At 38.1% G+C, this 22,941-nt stretch overlaps 1 protein-coding gene across 2 annotated transcripts in view; it reads left to right on the top strand.

Moving 5' to 3' along the window:
• Positions 1-22,941, top strand: part of PACRG (parkin coregulated) — a 582,537-nt gene that overhangs the window by 311,858 nt on the left and 247,738 nt on the right. For both annotated transcript variants that reach the window (XM_025382548.1, XM_025382547.1), the window contains exon 3: positions 15,782-15,953. In XM_025382548.1, the coding sequence (XP_025238333.1) occupies positions 15,782-15,953 (172 nt within the window). The remainder of the gene's footprint in view (positions 1-15,781; positions 15,954-22,941) is intronic.

The following is a 22,941-nucleotide window of genomic DNA, read 5'->3' as shown; positions in this document are numbered from 1 at the left end:
ACCTGCCACTTCATTCCAACTCAGGCTACCTTAACCCTAACAAGTCGCTGTTATCTTGACTATCCTGTGCTCACCTCTGTGCCATCATCAGGGGATATCCTTTGCCCAGAACGCTCACCCCTCCTCATCCCACAGGGCTTATCAAAGTCCGCGCGCCCCAATTAAACATTTTCCTGACTCCAGCCCATAATGATCTCTCCTTTCTCTTAACCAGAGCTTTTTTCCACGTAGCCTTAGTGTGTACCCTTCATTTGGTACTTAATCACTTGAAATCTTACTTAACTTTTTGTGATTGTATTATTTCCTCTTCAGAGAATAGAAAGGGAATTAATATCATTTAGCACATGCTAAATGATATCATTTCATCCTTATAATAACCTCAGGAATTAGGTATCATTTTGCAAATGATGAACTAATGCCCAGAGGAGCTCTGTTACGTTTCCAGCAGTCACAGCATTTGAAAACTGGTGGATTTCACTACATCCCAGCGATGGCTTTGAACCTGGGGGTGCCTGATTGCACACCCAGGCTGCCCTCCACGAAGAGAGAGTGTCATGGATTCATTCTTTCAACAAGCTGATCATACTAAAATATGAATCCAAGGAAATAAGTCGTATTTCTCTAACACACTTTCCTTTTATTTTTCCTACCCACTAACTAGCCCATCTCTCCCTAACATTCTGCACAATGCTATAACTATTGTAGCTATTCAGTATATATATTTTTTGCTTTAGCGACATTTGATTAAGAAATATAAAGCATCCTCAGTATAAAGAGCTTTAACAAATTGGAACAAATCTCTGCAAAATATATACATAGCAAAATTATATGCTGATGTAAGAGACAGTAGTGCCACTATCATAACAATTTCTTCTTAAAATTGCTTCCTGGCATTAACTTCACCTGAATTAATCCTTTCCTGACCTATTTAATTCTACTTATTTGGTTGAGTGTATTAAAATTCGCAGTACATTACCTTATTCAAGGAGAGTTTTTGTAAAATAAGGCCATGTCTTACAATTACTACCAGTGGTGAAAGCCACAAATAATCTGTTTCTAACAGTCTCAATTTCTAAAATTCTGCCAAGACTTTTCAGGCCTATCATATATTTCTTGCCTCGTTATTTATGAACACCTGTTATCCCAAAGTGCAGTTATTCTCCCTCTACCTCTGACCAAGGTATACTATTTTTAGCATTATACAGATATGTGATCAAGGAAAGAGAAGCTTTGACAATGTATTTCAATGTGTATTTTACTCCTTTTTATCTCCCTATGGTTAAAATAAATGCAGGTTTTCAAGTTTTAGGAAATTCCTTTAACTTTATGACAAGAGATTGAGTGGGAATTTTCAAAGCCATGAAGCAAGGGATTATTTCTTTCTTATTTATTACACTTGAAAGTACCATTCTTTGACTGTTACCGTCGGGAACATACAATTCCTGGATAATAAAGGTTAAGTGTGCATAAATTTGAGATCTGCTTACAACTGACCTTTAGCTTTTAGCCTTTTTGACAGAAACTTAAAATAAGGTTATTCCATAAAATAATTTGATTCTCCATTCTCAAATCCAGATTTGTTACTCAGTAATTAATATCTTCCAGCTAGACAGAGCCATCAGCATTTGTAGTAAAGCAGCCAGCCATAGAGATGATGATTAATTTGGGCAGAATCATCACCTTTCTAAGTTTCAGTCTACCCAACCATAAGCAAAATCAATATATGCATTTATTCATAGAAGATTATTTCTGTCCTCTGTCTGTATTTGTCAATAATCTTTTGTAATTGTCTCCATAAGGCCTTACATATTGTTAATTTTCTTATCTTCAAGTGTTTGTTTTACTTCATCTCTTGTTATCGTGAACTTTTAAAAAATATTTTTGAAGTAGTTTTTAATCATGTATGGAAATGCTATTATTTTCAGTGCATTGATTTTTTATGCAATAATTTTTTTACAGAGCTTTTATTAATTGAACATGTCTGTAGACTTTCAGGGTGTGCTATGTAGACAACCATATCATCCGCAAATATGAACAGTTTTGTTTTTCCCTTTCCAATCTTTGCATGTACTTTTCTTGTCTTACCACATTAGCTAGAACCTCCAGTGCAGGGTTGAATAAAAATAGTAACTGTCTTCTTATCTCCTTTCTGACCAAAATGGGAATAATCCTAGTTTCACCATGAAGTATGGGATCTGCTATAGGTTTCTGCTAAGCGTTTTTATTTTTTAGTGAAGAAATGTTATCAAAAGTTTTACCTGCATCTATTAACATTATCTTGTCTTCCTTTAATCTGAAAATGTAAACATGATGTTAAAAAATTCTGGCATTTCTGTGATACGGCCTATTTGGCCATCATTCAATGTGCCTCTTTGTTTGGATTTCAGTAAGATTGAACTCTATGGTTTCAGTGTTAAGGTTACATTGGCCTCAGTGAGATTGAACTCTGGTTTTCGTATTAAGGTTATGTTGGCCTCAGACAGTCAGTTATGTAGCTTTTTCTCTTTTCTATTCTCAGAAAGAGTCAGTAGAAAGGGGAATTTTTCTACTATTTAGAGGTTAAGTAATTTCATTGGGATTCAATTCTTAATGTGTTGTTCTTTCTATAATGGTTTTCTCTTTGATCGCTGAGTGATTTTAAAGTGTTCTTAAATTTCCAAATATGTGGGGTATTAAAAGTTTAGCTATCTTTTAGTTAATGATTTGTTATTTTATTTAACTTTCTGTAGAAAATGTGGCATGTATGACATTGCCATTTTGGAATTTCTTAAGACTTGTTTTGTGGCTTAGTGCTTATTCAGTTTTTCAAAATAGTCCTTATATGCTTGTAAAGAATGTGTTTTATCTAATTGTTGAATGCAAGGTTCTATGTAGGTCCATAGAGTAAAACTTACATCTAAAATTTGTGTCTAAACTTTAAATGAAAAAGTAAACAAATTATGGTAATAATAATAATAAACCTAGGAAAGTAATGTGAAAGGACCAGCCTACGAAATATTAAAATCATTTAAACAGTTCTGATAATCAGATCAAAACGGTACTGTTCACAAATAAGGAAGACAAGCCAGGGAAACAGAATGAAAAGTCAAAAAATAGAAATTTATGATAAGGTGAAACCTCCAATCACTGGAGAACTAGTTAATAAATACAATAAGACAAGTGGATATGACGTTAAAAAAAATCCACGGTTGGAAACTTACCTTACATTTTACACCAGGAAAAGTTACAAATAGACTAATGATGTAAATGTAAAGAAAATAAATCATAAAAGTATGAGAATAAACCATTATGAATGTTCTTTTCTGTTTGTTTCTCTTCTTTTTACCACAAAATGGGGGAAATCTTTCTAATCATGACTCAAAAATCAGCATCTATGAAAGATTAATGAATTCCAAAAACATTTTAAAATTGTCATGACAAAAGAAGAAATCGAAACTCCTGTCACACTCAAGACTAATCTCCCTAATATAAAAGAACTCTTTTGAAATAGGTCAATGCCTCAGTAGAGAAAAAATGGCAAAAGATAGGAAAATACAATTCTTAGAAAAGGATATACAGATGACTTTCAAAAATAGCTTTAAAAGGTAATTATTCTCATAGAGAAATAAAACAACCCAGAAATACCATTTTTAACTGTAATGTTGTTAAGAATCAAACTTTGATAGCATTCTCTTTGGATAGACATTAGAAAAACAGGTAGTCATTTATTTTTTATAGAAATGTAATTTGGTAGCATCTCTGTGAAGCACGACTTGGCAATATATATCAAAATGACCACTATGTATACCCATTGATAAAACAGTTCCTCTTCCGGGAATGTATCCTACAAGAAACTTTTTTTTTACTTCACCTTTGTTTTCCACCTTTCATTGTCATTATATTTTGGGTGTGCACCTTATAAACTAATTCAGAAGTGAAGGACATTTTCCCTTTTATGATAATCTCTTTTAATAAGAGAATTTAATTCACAAACACTTTTTATTATTACTTACATATTTGGATCCATTCTGTGTAAGTTTTTCTCTCCATATTTTTTCCTGGGAACAGGAGGATGTTTAACCAGCCTTCAAGAGAAAGCTGATACAGTTTTTTTCATTCCCTCTTCTCTATTCTCTTGGAAGTTCATTTTAGTTTTCAGAATAGGTATTCTTAAACTTTAATATACTTAATTATTTGATAAGTCTAAAGGGTATCAATAACTTTATCCTCATCTCTTTCAAGGCAGAGATATTAGCTTTGACCCAGATTACCTTCCTCTCATCTTCCTTGCTATTCCTTTCTGGTATCTTAGCCCTGCTTTGTAAACCCACCATATTGATGATTTTAAAAACTCGTGATACTCACTGCTTATTTAGTCTTAATTCATTCAGCAATTTATCTACTATTAGCTCTTTCATCTCATCTCTTTGTCCTGTGTTCAACTTACTTTTTAATAAATTTTATCCTTTGGTAAAGTTGATGATCCAGGGGTTAAAAAAATACTCTTCAGTCTTAATCAAATACATTTGACTTGTCTTTATTTTTGATTGGTGATTTTACTAAGTTGTATTGTAGATGAATAATTTTTGTTCTTTGAGCATGTTGAACATCTTTTACCCTTTTCTCTGACCTCTATTAATGAGAAATGTAATTTCAGTCTAATTTGGATCTTTTATTGTAAACTATCTTTTGTTTCTAGTTGATTTTAATCTTTTCCTTGACTTTGGAGTTTCACAGTGTTTCTGAAAAGTGTCTAGATCTGCATTTTCCCTCTGAATATTTACATCTTTCTTAATTATGAAAAATTCCCAGTCATTATTGCTTCAAATATTGCCTTTCCCCATGATCTGTCCTTTCCTCTGGATCTCCTGTGAGTCACTCGAGGGAGCATCATGGGTCTTGGGACTCCCTGTGATCTTTTCCATTGCTTTATCTCTCTGTGCTGCCTCTGTGTTCATCTTCCAGCTCTGTGATCCAGATCTCTAATTCTCCTTTCTTTTGTGATGAATTTATTGTTCAACCTAGCTACTGAATTTTTAAGTTAATGATACTATATTTTTTTTCTAAAAGTTGTATTTTTAAGTGAAATATTTTTCCATATTTAAATTATTTATCTTGAGGTTTTATTCTTCTGTTTCCAGTTGTTACCTCCAGAGCTCATGTCCATGCTCATTGGTCTGTTGAGTCTTCCTTTTGGTGACTGCATTGCCGCAGTGGTGGATAATTTTTTATTGCGAGCTCATCTATATTAGGGATTGCATTTTCTGTGGCATCCCATGTATGAGATTGTGCAAGTATTCATGTTTTTGCATTTGCTTTTGCCTGGGCCCCAAGGGTTTCCTTTTCATCATCTGAGACTAATTTTTTCCCTTAATTTCTGGGCTTTTCATTTCCTAGGTTTCCATTTCTCAGAGGAGGTTTGTCCCACCGAGAGCTTTGTCAAACACCAGGCTCTCTTTCTGTTTCCACAAACAGATTTGAAGAGATTTTCCAGTTTCTTTTTCACAGGTGAGGCAGCCCTTCAAGTGTCCTGGTTGTATGTGGGAGTCTCGGATTAGTTCCCTTCTCTCACCAAATGCTCTGTTTTTCTGAAGACGTTAAAACCTTATTCCCAGTTTTGTGATAATCTGATACTTCCTGGGGTCTCCTGGCATCACCTGGAACTCACTTCTGCAACTGGATATCATCTTTATCTGAGGATTTCCTGAGCTCAGCTTTGCGTTGGGCATATTTTTTTTAAGTCTGTAGCAGTTGATGGATCCATTTCAGTCTTGTCTGCCATCTTGCCTGAAATTTGCCCTTAAGAGCATTTTTCATGTTAAAAAGTCTTAATTTTAGCATTAAAAATCTCATGTGATATATTACATGATTTTCGTTGTATATTCAGTATCATTGAAAAATATGACGAGAAATTATTTTCTGTTATTCATCACAACTGCATTCACACACATTTGAAAAATAACAGTATGTCTACTTGTAAAATATATTATCTATATTTTCTGTAGACAGTGATTAATGCCTATCTAATTTGTAAGACCTCTTGCAATAACTCAATAGCTGCCTCAAGGGTTGAGAAACACTGTTAAGTCTTTATTTTAGAAACATCACAATAAGTCCAAAGGAGGTCATAATATATTAAAAGATAATTATACTTTTCAGATTAATTTGTGTTTCTGAGCAAGATCCCTGGTAATTATAACAGCAGTCATAAGAACAGATATTTTCAATGAAATTTTAATTGCTAATAGAAGCAAGGATATGGAAAACATAAGAGTAAGTCTCTGATTTGAGTATTTTCCATGAAAGTCATTAACCTCCGATATGGTTTGGCTTTGTGCCCCCACTCAAATCTCATCTCGAGTTGTAATCCCCACATGTCCAGGGAGGAACCTGATAAGAGGTCATTGGATCGTGGGAGTGGTTTCCCCCATGCTGTTCTTCTGATAGTGAGTGAATTCTCCTTGGCCTTCCACCATGATTATAAGTTTCCTGAGGCCTCCCCAGCCATGCAAAAATGTGAGTCAATTAAACCTCTTTCATTTATAAATTACCCAGCCTCAGGTGTTTCTTTATAGTAGCGTGAAAACAGACTAACACAACCTCACTGTGTTTCTGATGTTTCAGTATAGCATTAGTACCTTACACATTTGTTACGGGGTTAAATATTTGACAGGCAAGTTCAAGTCAGAATTTTGTTGCTTCTGACCAAAGGTCACTGTAAGATTTAAAGGTCATGTAGTAGGTACTATGTGACCTTTAAAAAGTTATAAAACGTGAATTTTAAAGATATAGTTTATGAGTAAAAATGCTTCACATTTTGGGAGCTAATTTCAATGTAGTCATAAATCCAGGTATTAACATATAATTTTAACTGGTATGTCTAAAACAGTCCTTGTTCTGTGTCCAGCTGCAAGCAATTTTCTTTTAATTCTGGATTTCTTAAACTTTAAAGAAAGATTCCCAAATTAGAAAACTACTATTTTATGGTAAATAAACCAGTTATCCTAAGAATGAAAAATTTACTGAAATACCTTAACTGAAATAAGGTTTGTTGTCAAATAACCTTAAAAATGATTATTTGTGAATCCAAATTAACAAAAGGAGCCAGCAATTGACAAGAACTCTTAGGAATAGCAGTCACAGTGTGATAAACACACACATAACATATAGATAAGGGATTTCCTCATTTATCTCTTCTTCAAATTTTGGCTTTTATCTTAAATTATTCTCAGCATCTTTTTTTTTAAAATAAGAACCTCTTATTGTTATTTATATGGATAGATTTTAATATATTTGCATTTGATGATATTGTAAAAAACAGAAATGTTGCCAAAGTTTTAAAAGTAAAAGGAATTTTTTAAATGTACAACTATTAGATATCAATTTTAAAACTACAAAAAAACTCAGAAGAGCCAATTAAACCCTAAGTGATTTCTAGTGAAATGAGGGAAAACACAAGCATCAGGAAACCCATCTTGTCCGTTATAATAGTCATAAAATTCCTGAAAGGTAAATAATCACTGCAATGCTAATAAGAGAAAAATAGTATTTTATTTACAGAATACATAAAGTTGTAGAATACATACATTTATAGAAACTTACATACTCCTTCACGCTACAGAGTCAGTGTTAAACAGCCGACCCTCGGTTCAGCTGCCCTCCCTCTAGCCTAGGCACAGCCACTCAACATCTGGTCATTGTTCCTTAGCAGGGCAGCCCTCTCAAGGAAGTTAACATAGGGCAGATTCAAAAGGTCAGAATTAAAATTCAATGCATGCCTACTGAACACCCACCTATTGTGTGCCCAGCACTCTTCTAGGCAATGACAATCTCCCTAAAAAAAAAGAACTTAAGAAACTGTAATGAATAAATGATGAGGCTACAAAAAATCAAACAGGGTGATAGACAATAGTAGGACGGCCTCACAGAACTGAAATTGAGATGAAAGGAGTTGCCAGTGAGAGGTCTGGAGAGGAGAAAGGTGTGCAGTGGACTGAATCGTGCCCCACCGCTCCCCTCCAATTCATTATGTTGAAGGGCAAATCCCAATGTGACCGTATTTGGGGATGGGGCCTGTATGGAGGTAATAAAGGTTAAGTGAGATCATAACAGTGGGGCCTTAACCCAATAGGACTATTGTCTTTATAAGAAGAGAAAGACAGACCAGCGAGCTCTCTGCACGCACACAGAGGAAAGGCCCTGTGAGGACATTTTGAGAAGGTGACTGTCTACAAGCTAGGAAGAGATCCCTCCCTCCACAGAACCGGACTATGCTGACACCCTGATCTCCAACTTCCAGCCTCCAGAACTGTGAGAAAATAAATGTCTGTCTTTCAAGCCACCTTGTCCATGGTATTTCGTTATGGCAGCCTGGGCTAAGACAGGTGCATTCGAAGAGCCTCTAAGGAGGAACTGCTGCGGGACTTTTCCTCAGTTGGGCTGAAGACAGGGTTTTTTGTCCCATGGCCACGAAAATTCATGCTCATAGACAATTTGAATTTGAATGAGTAAGACAGGGTTTTGCTGGGTGAAAAGGGAAGAAAAGGGGGAAACAGGGACTCTCGCTAAGCCAGAGTCCCTGATAGGGCGCTTCCCACCGGCCATTCGCATCCCAGTTTCCACACAGAAAGAGGAAGGGCCAGGCTCCTCCCCGCTGCAAATGGTGTGAACTTGTGTGGCTCCTCCCAGTGGGCTGGCCAGATGGAGAGGGTGGAGCCTCTCCGAGGACTGCCTCCCACCTGGCTGTCTCAGAAGCAGTATGGTCAGGCCAGGCCAGGGATTGGAGGGAGGGAATTAGGGTGACCTCCCAGTGTTGGGGGTACAACTTGACCAGGTCAATTGTGTTGTGCTGAGAACAGAAAGGGGATTCGAGGATTAGACACAAAGAAAGTCACCAGTGACCTTGATAAAAGCAACTTCAGTGAAATGGTGGGGGAGTGGGTTAAAGAGGGAACGGGAATGAGAAAGCAAGAACAGTGGTGCTAAAGAATTCTCTTTAAAAACTTTACTATGAAGAATAATGTGGAAATGGAGCGGGGACTGGGGACAGTGTGGAAATGGAGCAGGGACTGGGGACGGCGTGGAAATGGAGAGGGGACTGGGGACGGTGTGGAAATGGAGAAGGGACTGGCGATGGTGTGGAAATGGAGAGGGGACTGGAGACAGTGTGGAAATGGAGTGGGGACTGGGGACAGTGTGGAAATGGAGAGGGGACTGGGGACAGTGTGGAAATGGAGCAGTGACTTTTCAGAAAAAGTACTTAAAGAGAAGTCAGATATATTATTAAGACACACACATGCACACATATCCAGGCATGCACACACACATGCACACACATGCACATACACATGCACACATATACATACATGCACACACATGCATTCACATATATACACACGTGCACACATACATGCAAACAAGTGCCTGATGATAACTGTAATATATGAGGGATTACCAAAGCCTAGGCCAAATTCATCAACTGAAAACAAAATTATCATAACAAAAAGGAACCCTGGAAGATATGTAAAAGGAATTTACAAACAAAAAATCATCCTGTAGCAAGTAGTACTATATCTACCGTGTTAAAAAAGTATGTGTCTCAAAATATAATGGCAAATTGTTATTCTATTATTTTGTTGTTGTTTGTTTTTTATTGTTTTATTTTTTCTTTGGCATTTTTATCATTGTAAAATACACATAAAACTTACCATTTTCACCATTTGTAAGTGTCCACTTCAGTGGCATTAAGTACACTCATAATGTGTGACCACGACCACCATCTAGTTCCAGAATGTTTTAATCACCCCACATGGAAACCCCATGCCCAATAAGCAGCCATTTCCCAGTATCCTTTCCCCCAGCTCTTAAGCAGCCACTTTCTGTCTGTTGGATTTGTCTATTCCGAACATTTCATAGAAATGGGATCGTACAGTATGTGGTCTTTTGTGACTGGCCTCCTTCGCTTAGGAAAATGTTTTCAAGATTCATTCATGTTGTGTCATGTATCAGATGCTCCACATCCTACCCATTAGGAAAATGAAAATCTAAACCACAGGAAATACCATTTCACACACATTAGCATGGCCATCATCAAAACTACAGAAAATAACAAGTGTTGGCGAGAATGTGGAGTCATTGGAGCCCTCATACATGGCTGGTGGGAATATAAAATGGTACAGCTATTCTGGAAAGCAGTTTGGCAGTTTCTTCTAAAACTAAACGTGCAACTCCCATACAACACAGCATTTGAACTCCTAGGTATATATTCAAAGGAATTGAAACCAGGTGTTCAAACAAAAACTTGTCCAGTAATATTCATAGCAGCATTATTCACAATAACCAAATGGCAGAAGCAACCCAAATGTCCATCAATGAGTTAATAGAGAAACAAAATATGTTAAGTGCATTGAATAGAACATTATTCAGCCACTGTTTCATTGTGGGCAGGTCTGTGCCAACCTACACCTAAGTTGGAGGAAGCTGAGAGGCTAAAGAAAGAGACATACAAATCTAGTTGCTTAGAAAGAAATTTTTAATAGGGACTTATAAACAGAAGCCATGTCTGTGTCCCTGGCAGTGATGAGATGAGATGGTGGATCCTGCACCATTACCGCCCCCCCCCCTGCTCCCCCGCTCCCCGGGACACTGGACTTATGTGCTCTCGGGGAGGGGTACATACACTTCAGAAAGAATGGCCAGGAATTTGCCCTCATGATGGGATTTGTGGTAAGTAGGTGCTCTTACACAAGGCGGAATAAACTGGAAATCTCAGAGGCATTCCCAGAACTGAGGTTAATCAGAAGCCAACATGGCAGATGAGCACCCAGGATGGAGTTCCTTTGGCTTCTACTCTCCACCCCTCTAATGCGGCTCTTACAATCTCTCATGCCGTTCTCTTCCATGATCATCCCTGAGCCTTAGAGAGAGTGCTTTATGTTGTCAAGCTTTAGCAGCAGTGCTTTGGCAATGGAAAATAGATCAGGCCTAGTGCAATTCCTAATGAGGGAGGTTCACAGGCTGTTGAAGCACCTCTAGTCTTCAGAATACCATGACTTCGGTTTTCTTAAGAGTAAAACAGCGTGAGATACATAACATTAATAATTTGCATTCAAAGATTACAGTCAAAAGAGAATTTGTATCCTGGAACAACAACAAAAAGTACATATTCCATTAAAGAGTCAACTAAAAGTATCAAGAAGAAAATTAAAACCTGGTTCCTGCTTAGACTTGCAGATAGAAAATAATTTGGGATTTAGCCCAAATTATAGGTAAATAATAAAAACTCAAAAAAATGGTGAGGGCTAGTATCCAAATTTTTTGGTCTCTAGTTTCCCCATTTCTGCCAAGGATAAAGCATAATAGGACCAATTTATTTTCAAAATAAATTTTGGTCTCATTATACTTGGCCTGGTTATTTGCATAAAATATGGCAAGAATAGTGATCAACCTGATCTGATCTGCTTTTTTTTTTTTTTTTTCCAGACAGAGTTTCACTCTGTCACCCAGGCTAGAGTGCAGTGGCACAATCCTGGCTTACTGCAGCCTTGACCTCCTGAGCTCAAACAGTCCTCCCATCTCAGCCTCCCAAGTAACTGGGACCACAGGTGTGTCCCACCACTCTGGTTAATTTTTTATTTTTTGTAGAGACAGAGTCTCAATATGTTATTCAGACTGGTAGGCTCTTTTTAAGTTGACTTTGCTGGAACTTTTAAGAGAAATTGTGGATTCTGCTTTTTAAAAGCCTCAAGGCTAGGAGGCAAGCCAAGGATTCACCATCAGACTGTGCTTATAATACCTATACAAATTCCTCTCTTCTTGAGGTCCCAAAATAACTTAAGGTTCCCAGGCCTGTTAGTAAATGACATTCTTTACTTACCACAGTTCAGGAACCTTGTAAGAGAATCATTTAGACAAGGTACTCAGCCAGTCTTTCCTAGAAAGACTATATAAAGTCAACCTCCATTCTTCAGTCTGGTCAATTCTGAAAATATGCCATTCCGGTCAATGCCTTGGTAAAATAACCAGTGTCTCCAATTATGCCGTTAGAGAAGAAAACAGATTCCTACTGAACTTATGCAAATAACTCTATTGCTATCAGATAAAAATACTCATAAATGGTTTCTAAATTTAGGGTAACTCAGGTGGAGAGAAGGGTAAATTTTGCTCACAAAATTGTACTTTACCCAACCTCTAAGCTATAAACAGCTCAAAAGAAAAAGAATTTCCTTGACTCTTCATCAATCAGAGTGGCAGCCTTCCAAGCAGGATTATGTACATTCACCTTGGAACTGCCATCCACAAGCCCTGCAGCTCTTAGTCCGTTAGGTGAGAACTGCCTGTTGGGCACCATAGAATCCAGCAGCTCCTCACGCAGTTCCAGAGTCAGTCGAACAAAAGCCATATCTGTGTCTCTGGTGGCAGTGAGACGAGGTGGTGGATCCCCACCTGTTGTTCTAATTTAAGGCAACATATTTGCAATGACAACAGATATTTCCAAATAATGTGCAAACAGGTCATAAAAAGAACTAATGAAGACTGGCTGTGGTGGCTCATGCCTGTAATCCCATCACTTTGGAAGGCCGAGGTGGGTGGATCACCTAAGGCCAGGTGATCTCTAATAATAATTTTAAAAATCTCTGCTTAAAAAAATACGAAATTAACTGGGTGTGGTGGCGTATCTGTAATCTCAGCTGCTCAGGAGGCTGAGGCAGGAGAATCGCTTGAACCCGGAAGGCGGAGGTTGCAGTGAGCCGAGATTGCACCATTGTACTCCAGCCTGGGCAGCAAGAGCAAAACTCCATCTCAAAAAAAAAAAAAAGTTAAAAAAAAGAACTAATGAGAAGATAATTTTTTGTAGGAAAGAACTGCTGTGGTCAGTGATATTGGAGGATATGAAGATGTAAAGATAATTTTGTTCTTTCTCAATCTCTCTCACTCACTCAATCTTTCATTTGACTTTTGTCTTTCAATTGCTCCTTCTTTTTTCTCTTTTCTCATAACTTTTGTTTTTCAAAATGTTGAGAAGAGGAATTATGCAGGTACTCAGTATTTGTTGTTTGAAAGCACATTATAAAAAAGAAAAGTGAGAAAAACAAATCTGTAAGTTATTTCAGAGAGACACTTAAAATCTAATGTCAGAGGAAAGAAGAAAGCAAAAGGATAGAAAAGATGTGATGAATTAACCAGTTATAGCAATAACAATATTATATTAGACTCAGACAAACTGCATCAATAATGATAAAGAGGATAAGGACATAAGGGTAGATTGAACAATTCACCAGGAGGTTAGAATAATGCTGAACCTCAATGTACCAAACAACAAAGCCTGACAGGCAGTGCCATGTCGTAAAGCCAGACTGTTTGGGCTTGAAACCGAACTCCAGCACTGACTAGCTGCAGACCTTAGGCAAGTTATTAAATCTCTGCTTCAGTTTGCTCATATTGAAAATTAGGATATTAATAATGCCTACGTCTTCCAGTTGCTTGAGGATCAAATGAACTAGCACAGTGTTCACAACAGTGTGTGGCATCACAAACATTGGTGTTATTATTGTTGCTGTTGTTGATATTAGTATTGTTGCCCCAAAACATATAAAGAAAAAATAGAATTCCAAGGAAAAAATAGACATGTCAACAGTCTTAGTAGAAGACTTTTAACTTTATTTATCTCTCGCTAAGATAAACATAAGTTTGGAAATGTTTAAGATAGCTGCAATAAAATGTTTGAACAGGATGTCTTAGCTTTAAAGCCATTACAAAAAAGTAAATAGAACATAGTGTACATAACAAAACTACAAAATACAAAGAAAAAAGTAAATAGAAAACAACAACTGGAGACCAAAAAATAAGATGACCGAAGTTAAATGAGGCCATAAATGTAAATGACTTAATGTATACAACCATCTTAGGCCATAATAAAATACAAAATTTAATTTTGTACTTACAAGAAACACTTGTAAAAGTGTGACAATAAGCTAAAAGAATTAGCAAAACATACCAAAATGTTTTAAAAATATAGTATAGATGACATTTTTATTGTGAAATTAGTATACAAGGTAAAATTATCCATGACAACGTTGGGCCTTTAGGACCTAAGAAAAAAATAATTATTTCAAATTGTACAAAATAATGTTTTAAAACATTTCCAAATGCACATAAATCTCTGAGAAAAATATATATTCCATAAATGTATGCTGAATAAAGTAAATTTTATAAATATAAAAGGAAAATAAAGTAAAACTGATGTCTGTATAAACCTACATTAGGGATTTGTTTTCTATGCTCCAGTTCCAACAGAGGACCTGGACGTCACCTCTTACCTGCTTACTTCCTTGCCCTTCCTGCTTGGGGACCTGTAGGAAATTTGATTCACCCCAACCCACAGTAAACACTCAGGAACATGACGGGTTCGTTACCAGTTACCCACATCCAGGGGTAGGCAGGCATGTGGCGTGAAACTCTAGAATGCTGAGAGAGAGCTGGAAGGTACAAAAATCTCCCGCTAAGTGGTATTACAATTTTTGGTTACAAAATCGGAATATCTCTTTTTATCCCATAAATATATATTAATATATATATATAATGTATGGAATATATAAAGGGAATAAATATATGTATAATTTGTGTCTACATAGGGAATGTAATTTATCAATGTAATACATGTAATTTATCAATGAAAAAAATTGTTAATCTCCTACTAGTGTAAAAGGGAGTTTCTCAAAGGTCTCGATGGGCTCCTCACTTGATTAGAAGGTGGTAACTAGAAGCTGGGTGCATTCATAAGGATTTAAAAACCAAGGAAATTACCACCTCTTGCTGGGAAGGCCCCATCCCTTGCTCTGTGTACATGTGTTACACCTGCAGTCTGAGTCTGTGGGCTCCTTTCCATGTACACTCTCACCTTCAGCTCTGACGCCTTGCTGGCAGTAGCTCAGGCCACAGGTACCCTAGACGGTGGAGGGCTCGAGCAAGACCGAATCTTCTACAGGTAGATGATTCCCAACTCACAATCTCTTTTCTCAACCCCAGAACTTTAGTTCCCAGTCCCTGGTGCTGCTGGATGCTATTGCCAAGGTCCGGACAGGGGAACATGGAGGGACTCTGAGGGTGATGGATGGAGATGTGGGAAAGAGATTTGTCTCTGCTCCCAGAAGAAGCAGGCGAAGGGAGATTGGGACATTTTGACTTTGAGGTGACAGTGGTCCCAGGTTCAGCCCACTCTTTGTCCTCTCCATTTCTTCCTGATGGCCTGAATGTTCTACTTGTCATCCAGGCTCCAGTGAACAAGCCAGGAATCAGGCTTGACCTCCCACTCTCCTGTTTGCCCCAAAGAAGGCATGCCTCCCAGGAACGTATGAACGTGCACTTCTGTGGCTTTCTTCTTAGAACCTTGGGCACCAATCTTTTTCAGCTGTTTTTATTTCTTTCATTTTATTTTTATGTGGATCTTTTCAGCAAACATTCCAGAGGCTTCTTGAATCCTGTTCAATGTTCAATATCATACTTGAGCCAATTGGTAACAAATTAACAAAAAGGCAGCAAATTGTTAATATGCTCTCAACGTGTATTATATGTGGATGCGAGATTTGACTGTTAAGATCTAAAGTTCCATGACTTTAACCTCATTGCTAATTGATTCAGGACACCATGACATACTTCAGGTCGTTGGGTGGATGGGTTAAGAAAGTCTTCCTGAAGTTCTAAGAGCATGCCCCTCAGGAGTGGGTGACAGCTACACAGCTCGTCTGCCTTGCTCTGCCCGAATGCTGTTTTCACATGGCGTTTCTTCTCTCTCTACTTTCAGGTAGAAATTGAGAAGCTGGATTACCATCATTATCTGCCTCTGTTTTTTGATGGGCTTTGTGAAATGACATTTCCCTATGAGTTTTTTGCTCGGCAAGGAATCCACGACATGCTGGAACACGGTGGGAACAAGATCCTACCTGTCCTTCCACAGCTCATTATCCCGATAAAAAGTAAGTGAACAGGTGAAAAAGCATCACTCAGTTTATACGGTGTTGCTTTTTGACAACTTGCTAATTAAGCAATAAAACACAACAGACTGAGGTGGTCTCCAGGTTTTGCAGGAATTTTCATAAATTGACTTAGGAGGCCAGACAACCCAAATCTCCAAAAATATATCCCATCATCAGTATTTCACTATGGCTTAGCCACATAAAAAACCAAATTCCATGGGGCTTGTGCTAATTTACAATGTCTCATGGTAATGACATAAGCATTAACTTATGCATCCAGAGGTCTTTACCTGCTGCTGCTAACTTCCAAGTCTTTTTTTTCTAAGTGGCATCTCTAATTTTTAAATTATAAACACAGTTATGTTGAGTACATTTGAGGTAGTCGGATTCATAATTTTAAGGAAGGGAAGCCCAGCTGCATAGGTGAAAAGAAGCATGTTTTTAAATACCTGAAACTTTTAATCTACAATAGGTAAGGTGGTGACTCTGTGGTAGCCCTGTGATTGGCTTTGTCTGTCTGTGAAATGAGATTGTCCTTCCTTTCTGCATGCACCTTACTCACATAGTTGCATGGCCCCTTGGACTAGTTGTCTAAAGCACCTGAGGTTATCCCAGGAGACAGCCTTCCAGGGCTCCAGAACGCTCTGTGTCCATTCTTACCTTGCTGCCAATAGAGCTACCGTGATGGGCATGCCTGGCATCCACTGGTACAAGCTCAGGAAGAGGATGGCCTCTCCTCAAGTCAAGGTGGCAGGCCTGACCCCTCTAACACTCACCAGCACACCCCCTCCCCAACCCCAGAATTGCCCACCTGTCCCGCATTGCTACTGCTGCTATTGCTACTACTAATTAAAAGTAGACAATAAGTGCCTCCTCTGAACACTCATTCTGCAGGTGAGGGAGACCCTACCTTTTTCTCAGTCAGAGGTGCTCCAGGCACTTTTACCCCCTGGATCCAGGCCCAACTGCCCATGACTTCGAGAGATGAGGGGCCCCTGCTCTCCCCACCCCAAGTTCCACCTCATCTTCCACTCCAGGATGGACAGCTTCCCAAAATGATTGATAGGACGCTTAGCTAGTCTTCTAGGTTGGGGAACCCCACCTCCACCGGCTCAGGTGAGCTCTTCCCATGTGGTTTCATCAGAACAAGAACAAACTAGCTCAACATAGGGTCATCTCCCAGAATCTGGATTATTTAATCTTATCCATGGTCACTTGCCATTCATTCAAATGTATCATGATCAAAATGCTAGCTTTCCACAGTTCTGCTCTTACTGCTTGCATCAATCAACTCTGAAATTCTCCCTCAGATCTTTGAGGTCTCCGTAGAGATCTGTAACTGACCACACCACATTTCCACCAAGACAGACAGAGTGAAACCAAACCAAAGGACGGTGCTACCTGATGTAAAAGTAACACGGAGAGAAAAGAGACCCTGAAAAGGAACTTATTAAATATCAGCTTGCTTCCCTCATCCACAACTACAGGAAGGGAGGCTCTTTAAAGGCTGTCAGGGAGGGTGTTGTGTCCTGAGCCACATTAAAACCTTTTCCAAAAGTAGTTTCTTCTCTCAGATGGGTCACATTTTTGAGTACATTAAATTCTACTTGAACTGCTACAGTTCTAAAGGATGGCATGTAGTTTTCTCTGATAAACAAGAAAGGCTCAGAATATTCTCCACAGGAACTGTGTGTTCTTTTCCTCTGGCAGAATAGCAGCAATATTCGGACATATATTCTTTTTTTTTTCTTTATTTAATTAGTGCTTCATATTGGGATCACTGCCTTCTCAGGGTCTCTCCCTCAGAGCCCACTGGAAGACACTGACAGGCAGAAAAGGAATTGCTGAGTAATATTTTGATTATGCTGTCTGCAATTAAAGCATACCACACTGGAGTTTTGCAGGCCAAGGTGAAGTGATTTTCAACTCTGTTTGATCTGTATTTTGAAGATACATAAATGAGTTAAGAGAGGAGTGAGGTGACTAAATTTACAGTACACACATGCTAGAGGTCATCTGCTGATAAGTGAAAACGTTATCAAGAGCTCAGTAAACATGATTTGTCAGGGAAAATTAACTAGATATGAATTTGATGATTTAGGGTTCTGGAAGCAATGACAATTTATCTTGGTTGATGCCACTGTGTGGCTTTCAGTGCTTCTGCTACTCGATACTGATTCTGAGTCTAACTGCTCCTTCCTTCTCAATCTGTTTATGTCACTAAAAGCCAGACTTTTCTCAGGAAGAAATGCTGATTTCTTATGTAAGGTCATGCACAGTTCCAGCACAGTGTGAAAAATAATATGTGCATAAAGAAAATCTTTCAGGGGGAATTCCAGAAGCAGGCTAGTTGATCTAGAAATGGTTTGATGTACATAATTGACATAACGTATAACATCTCTGTGTATTTTATTTTCACACCATACCCAGTATAATTTTGACTCTATCCAGGGGCAAAAATTAACCTCACCATTACCAGCAAGCGGACTAGAAGGTTTTTTTTTTTTTTTTTTTTTTAATTCTAACTAATATCTATGAAAACAAAGCAAAATGTATAAACTCACTGTGAGGCAGTCAGCTAGGATTAGCTGCCCTTGTATTTCTGGAACCTGGGTTGATTTCAACAAATTAGAAGGCTGATAATACTGAAATGAGAAACTGACACATTTAGTGGCTCTGGGCTTTCTAATACGATAACAAACAAGAATTCACCATTTTTTTCTCCTACTGCTGCTTGGTTCAAACCCCCAGTTCTGGAATAACCCACACGGTGGGTCTTGGATACCTGTTTCACTGATGTTGTTTTCTGGTACAACTACTGCTGCTCCCTTGTCCCTCCCACCTTTCTGATTTCCATCTTGAGTTAGTTGGGGTCAGAAACTCCAAAATCATACTCACATAAAGTGCTCAGGGTTGATGATGGAGCATTGATTGCTGGGAGCAGCAGCAAAACCTCGCAGGGGAGGATGAGAAAACAGCAGCCCTCTTAATTGTCTGGATCGGGGATTGCAGATTCACATTTACCCCATCCAGTAAGGAAAAGATAAATCCTTCTCAATCTGTCAGAGCAATGCCAGGAGGCAGTGTCTGAAATCTCCACATACGAAATTCAGAAGGGGATTCTTCCAAAATAGCGGTCAAGAGGGCACAAAGGGGCCAAGAGCAACCGGCAAACTCTGTCTGAGAATCTCTCTCCTCAATAAAAGCGAGAACATTATCAACACTGCGGCCCCAGGGGGCCATGGGAAAAATCTCTACACACAGGGAAGCAAGTATTGTGCACAATCAGAGGAAAAGAATACCTCAACAGCATTTGGCATAAGAACCAGAAGAAACTTGTAGAAACTTGTTCGACATCCTTAGGATTCAGGAAGACGTGGCCTCTGAGAAACAGAAGCAGAAATCCAGAAGAGGAGATTAGACTCAAATAAATAGAAGTCCATTTTGAACAGGACACGGCAAACTGAAAATGCCGTAGTAGAACTAAAATCTCCATAGAAGTATAGAGAATAATCAACTGCACAAGATCAATTATAAATGCAACCTCAAGGAGTTCTCTCAGAAAAGACAAGTGTATAAAAATAAGGCCAGAAAAGATATTTAGTTGGAGGACATAGGACGCAAAAGAGTTAAAAGTTATGTGTTCCCAAGAGGAACTATCAGAGCAACAGCAACAGCAACCATAATGGCAGAGATGATTCAAAGGATGTTCTGGGAGGGAAAATTATCTCTTATTATGCAGGTAGAAAATACTCACGGCAATCTAAAGAGCATCAATGAAAACAGACTCAGGTGGATGCACAATTTGCCAAAAAGTTTAAATTATAACATAAAGAAAAATCCTTCAAACGTCTGGAAAGGGGAAAAAGCTGTACACCAAGAAATAATACTAACTGAGGCTAAGATTTTTTGCAAGAGTAAATTCCAGACAACAGAGCACTTTTTAGAGAATTGGGGGAGAAACATCTTGGGCATGATTTTACCCCGGTCATGTGAATAAAAACACTATGGACGCAGTGACTGCAGTACCCCTCTGTCCTTCATCCAGAAGGTGACTGGGGATGTGCTCCAGCTCACAGCAAGTAAAGTACAGTGAGAGTCCCCAAGTGAGGACAGTGTAGTGTGAAAAGCAGTCAGCTCTAAACCTAGAGTTATGTCTAAATAGTGGATGGAAAAGAGTTTCAAAGCCACATGAAGTGTTGAATCATAATTTTGCAGTAATGACTCTTTAAAATTCCAGGAAAACTGGAGTCTAAACCCTCAAAGTCAATGCAGAAGATAGAGGTAAATAAACAGAGTCTGTCTATCAAAAGGACAAAAGCTGAGTAGACAGCAAGGAAGGGCTAAGAACCAAAAGCACAAAATAGGATGAAGAATGTAACATCCAATAATAGATTAGCTATGAAAATTATCTTTAAAACTGAAAAAACAAAATCTGTATGTAAACGCTCTAAAACACAAAATAATACTTAAATATGTTCAAAGATATATTGGAATAAATAAAAAAGAGAGCAGTAGTGATTTTAATTTTAGAAAAGTAAAATTCAATGTAAAGAGTTTTCAAGTGTATAAAGAGGATCAATTTATAACGATTAAAATATTCACAATAAAAATTTAATAGTCATGGCCCTCTGTGTACTGCAAACTATGACATCACATTTGAGAAAGAATCAGCTGCTGCTACTCATCGTTTTCACCCCTGGAAGGAAGGTAGACTTCTTGACTGAGAGCTAAAAAGGCCTGTCCTTCCTCCACTGCCTGACCTTTGACTTTAAGATCTAGGGTCTTTACCAACCCCAAGTGAACAGCCTGCCCTCTAAAGCACTGCTTCCAAGCCTTCAGTGTGCATCTGCGGACCTTGTAAAATGCAGGCTCCAGATCAGTAGATACGAATGGACCTGAGATGCTGCATTTCTAACGAGCCCATGGTCGATGCTGATGCACCGGGCTGAGGCAAGGCCTGCCAGGGCACAGAGGATGCTTGGATGCCCCAGGCCCTACCAAAGAGTCCTGGACATGAGAGCCAGGTGTGGGACATGGGTGGGAGGGGAAGAGATGAACGATAATTTTCTCCCTTGTATGTGGGATCAGGAGATGCTGCATTGTTCATAATGTGCATGATTAGAGAAACAGAACTTTAAGATTTTAGGCCTTAAGTGTAACCATTAATGGATTAAAATAGATGGTATGTCATATGAGGTATAAGTGAAAGAAAAAACACTTTCAGTAAGGCAATCTTTTTTTAAAGACAGCCAAGGTAACTTTTAAAATAATAAAAATACAACAAGAGGGCAAAAGGAAAACCAAATAATCTATTGTTTCCACAAAGGATTGGGAGAAATAATTCACTAGTCACAGGGAAAAAGTCTTGATTTGGAAAGTCCTTTGAAAGACTGGTTTTAGCAGGGACTGCCAGTCACTTCATATTGGTTAGAATTTAACTCCCCTCCACAAACATACCTTCTTTCCCCCTAATTTATGATCACATAAATACTGTTCACTGCAAGTCCCACATCTGCTATGATTACTTTTCTTATACAACTTGTTTTTCTCAGCATTGATAATTGCCTCTCATTTTGCATGCTTGATTTTTATATACTTCCTAATTTTCTTCAAGTATTACAAAGTCTATCAAAAGAATATTATTTTCCAAATGTTCAGAACATTAAATAACCCAGATTTATCTGATTTCATCGGAAATTAATTTTATTTCCCTTTCTGGAGACATTCACTCCTCCACCCTCCATCCATCCATCTGCTCCAGTCTGGACCACATGTTATCTTGGCCTGACACTTCCTGTTACTCCTCTTTTAAGTTCAACCTCTTTCCTTAGCTCTTTGTCTTGTTTTCCTCATCATTGTTACAGTGCACATCTTCTAGTAATTTCCTGGAAGCATATGAAAGGTATATTTTTTAGTTCTTGCATATCTGAAAATTCTATCATCAAACTTGATTATGAGTTTGCTTTGTTGAAAACACTTTTCATTCATAACAGGGTGGTAATGTCTCCATCGCCTCCAGAGTCTTGTGTTGCTTTGAAAATCTTGATGCATCTGAATTTTTAGTCATTTGCCTGTGACCTATTGGTCTCCAATCTCTGAACATTTTCGAATCTTTATCTCTGGTGATATGAAATTTTATGTGGATATACTTTGTGTTTTTTTTAATCAATTTTCCTAGGAAATTTCAATTTAGAGACCTATGTCTTTCTGCACTAAAAACTTTTTATGTGTTACTTCTTTAACAGTATCTTCTCTCTGACTTCTCTTGGTTTTCTGATGTAATTCCAGCCAGTCATCTATAATGCCTCCCAGTGGATTCTCTTAGTTCTTTGTCTTTCTGTCGTATTTTCCTATTCTGTCTCTTAGTTCTATTTCCTGGGAAATGTCCTTGACTCTATCTTCCAAAATTGTGAATATTTCACTTTAGTTATTTTAACTTTCCTTTCCTCTGATAGTTCCTTTTTTATACTACTTGATTCTTTTATGTTTATTCTCTTATCTCTCTGTGAATATTTGTTATAGATTTGTAGGGCTTTTCTTTGTTTGGGGTGGGGCTATCTAGCAGTCTCTTTTTGGCTTCCTGACTTACTATTTTTTTGACTTATTCAGTAAAAGTAAATTTTCCCTTTGCTAGCATTTCAGACTTTCTTTTTCCTGCTTATAGATCAACAGGTAATATACTGGCTAAGAGCATAGCCTGGAATCAGATTCACTAATTGACCAACAAGGCAGTACCTCTATGAGTCTGCAAGAATCTCAGCATTACTGGGCTTGCAGTGCCCCCAGTGCAGATACAGCTTAGACAACAATACCCAAGTCTTTTCAAATATCTGAAAAGCCTTCCAAAGCAGGATAGGTACAAATAAGCCCAGACTGTGAAGACCACAATACCTAACTTTTCAATGCCCACACATCATGGATCAAGACCATCCAGGAAAACATGACCTCACCAAAAAAAAAAAAAAAAAAAAAAAAAAAAAAAAAA

The sequence above is a fragment of the Theropithecus gelada genome, chromosome 4 (genome assembly GCF_003255815.1).
Source record: "Theropithecus gelada isolate Dixy chromosome 4, Tgel_1.0, whole genome shotgun sequence".
In the NCBI taxonomy this organism is placed as follows: Eukaryota; Metazoa; Chordata; class Mammalia; order Primates; family Cercopithecidae; genus Theropithecus; species Theropithecus gelada.
The sequence above is the reverse complement of the archived record's forward strand: the minus strand, read 5'-3'. Positions and strand labels throughout refer to the sequence as shown.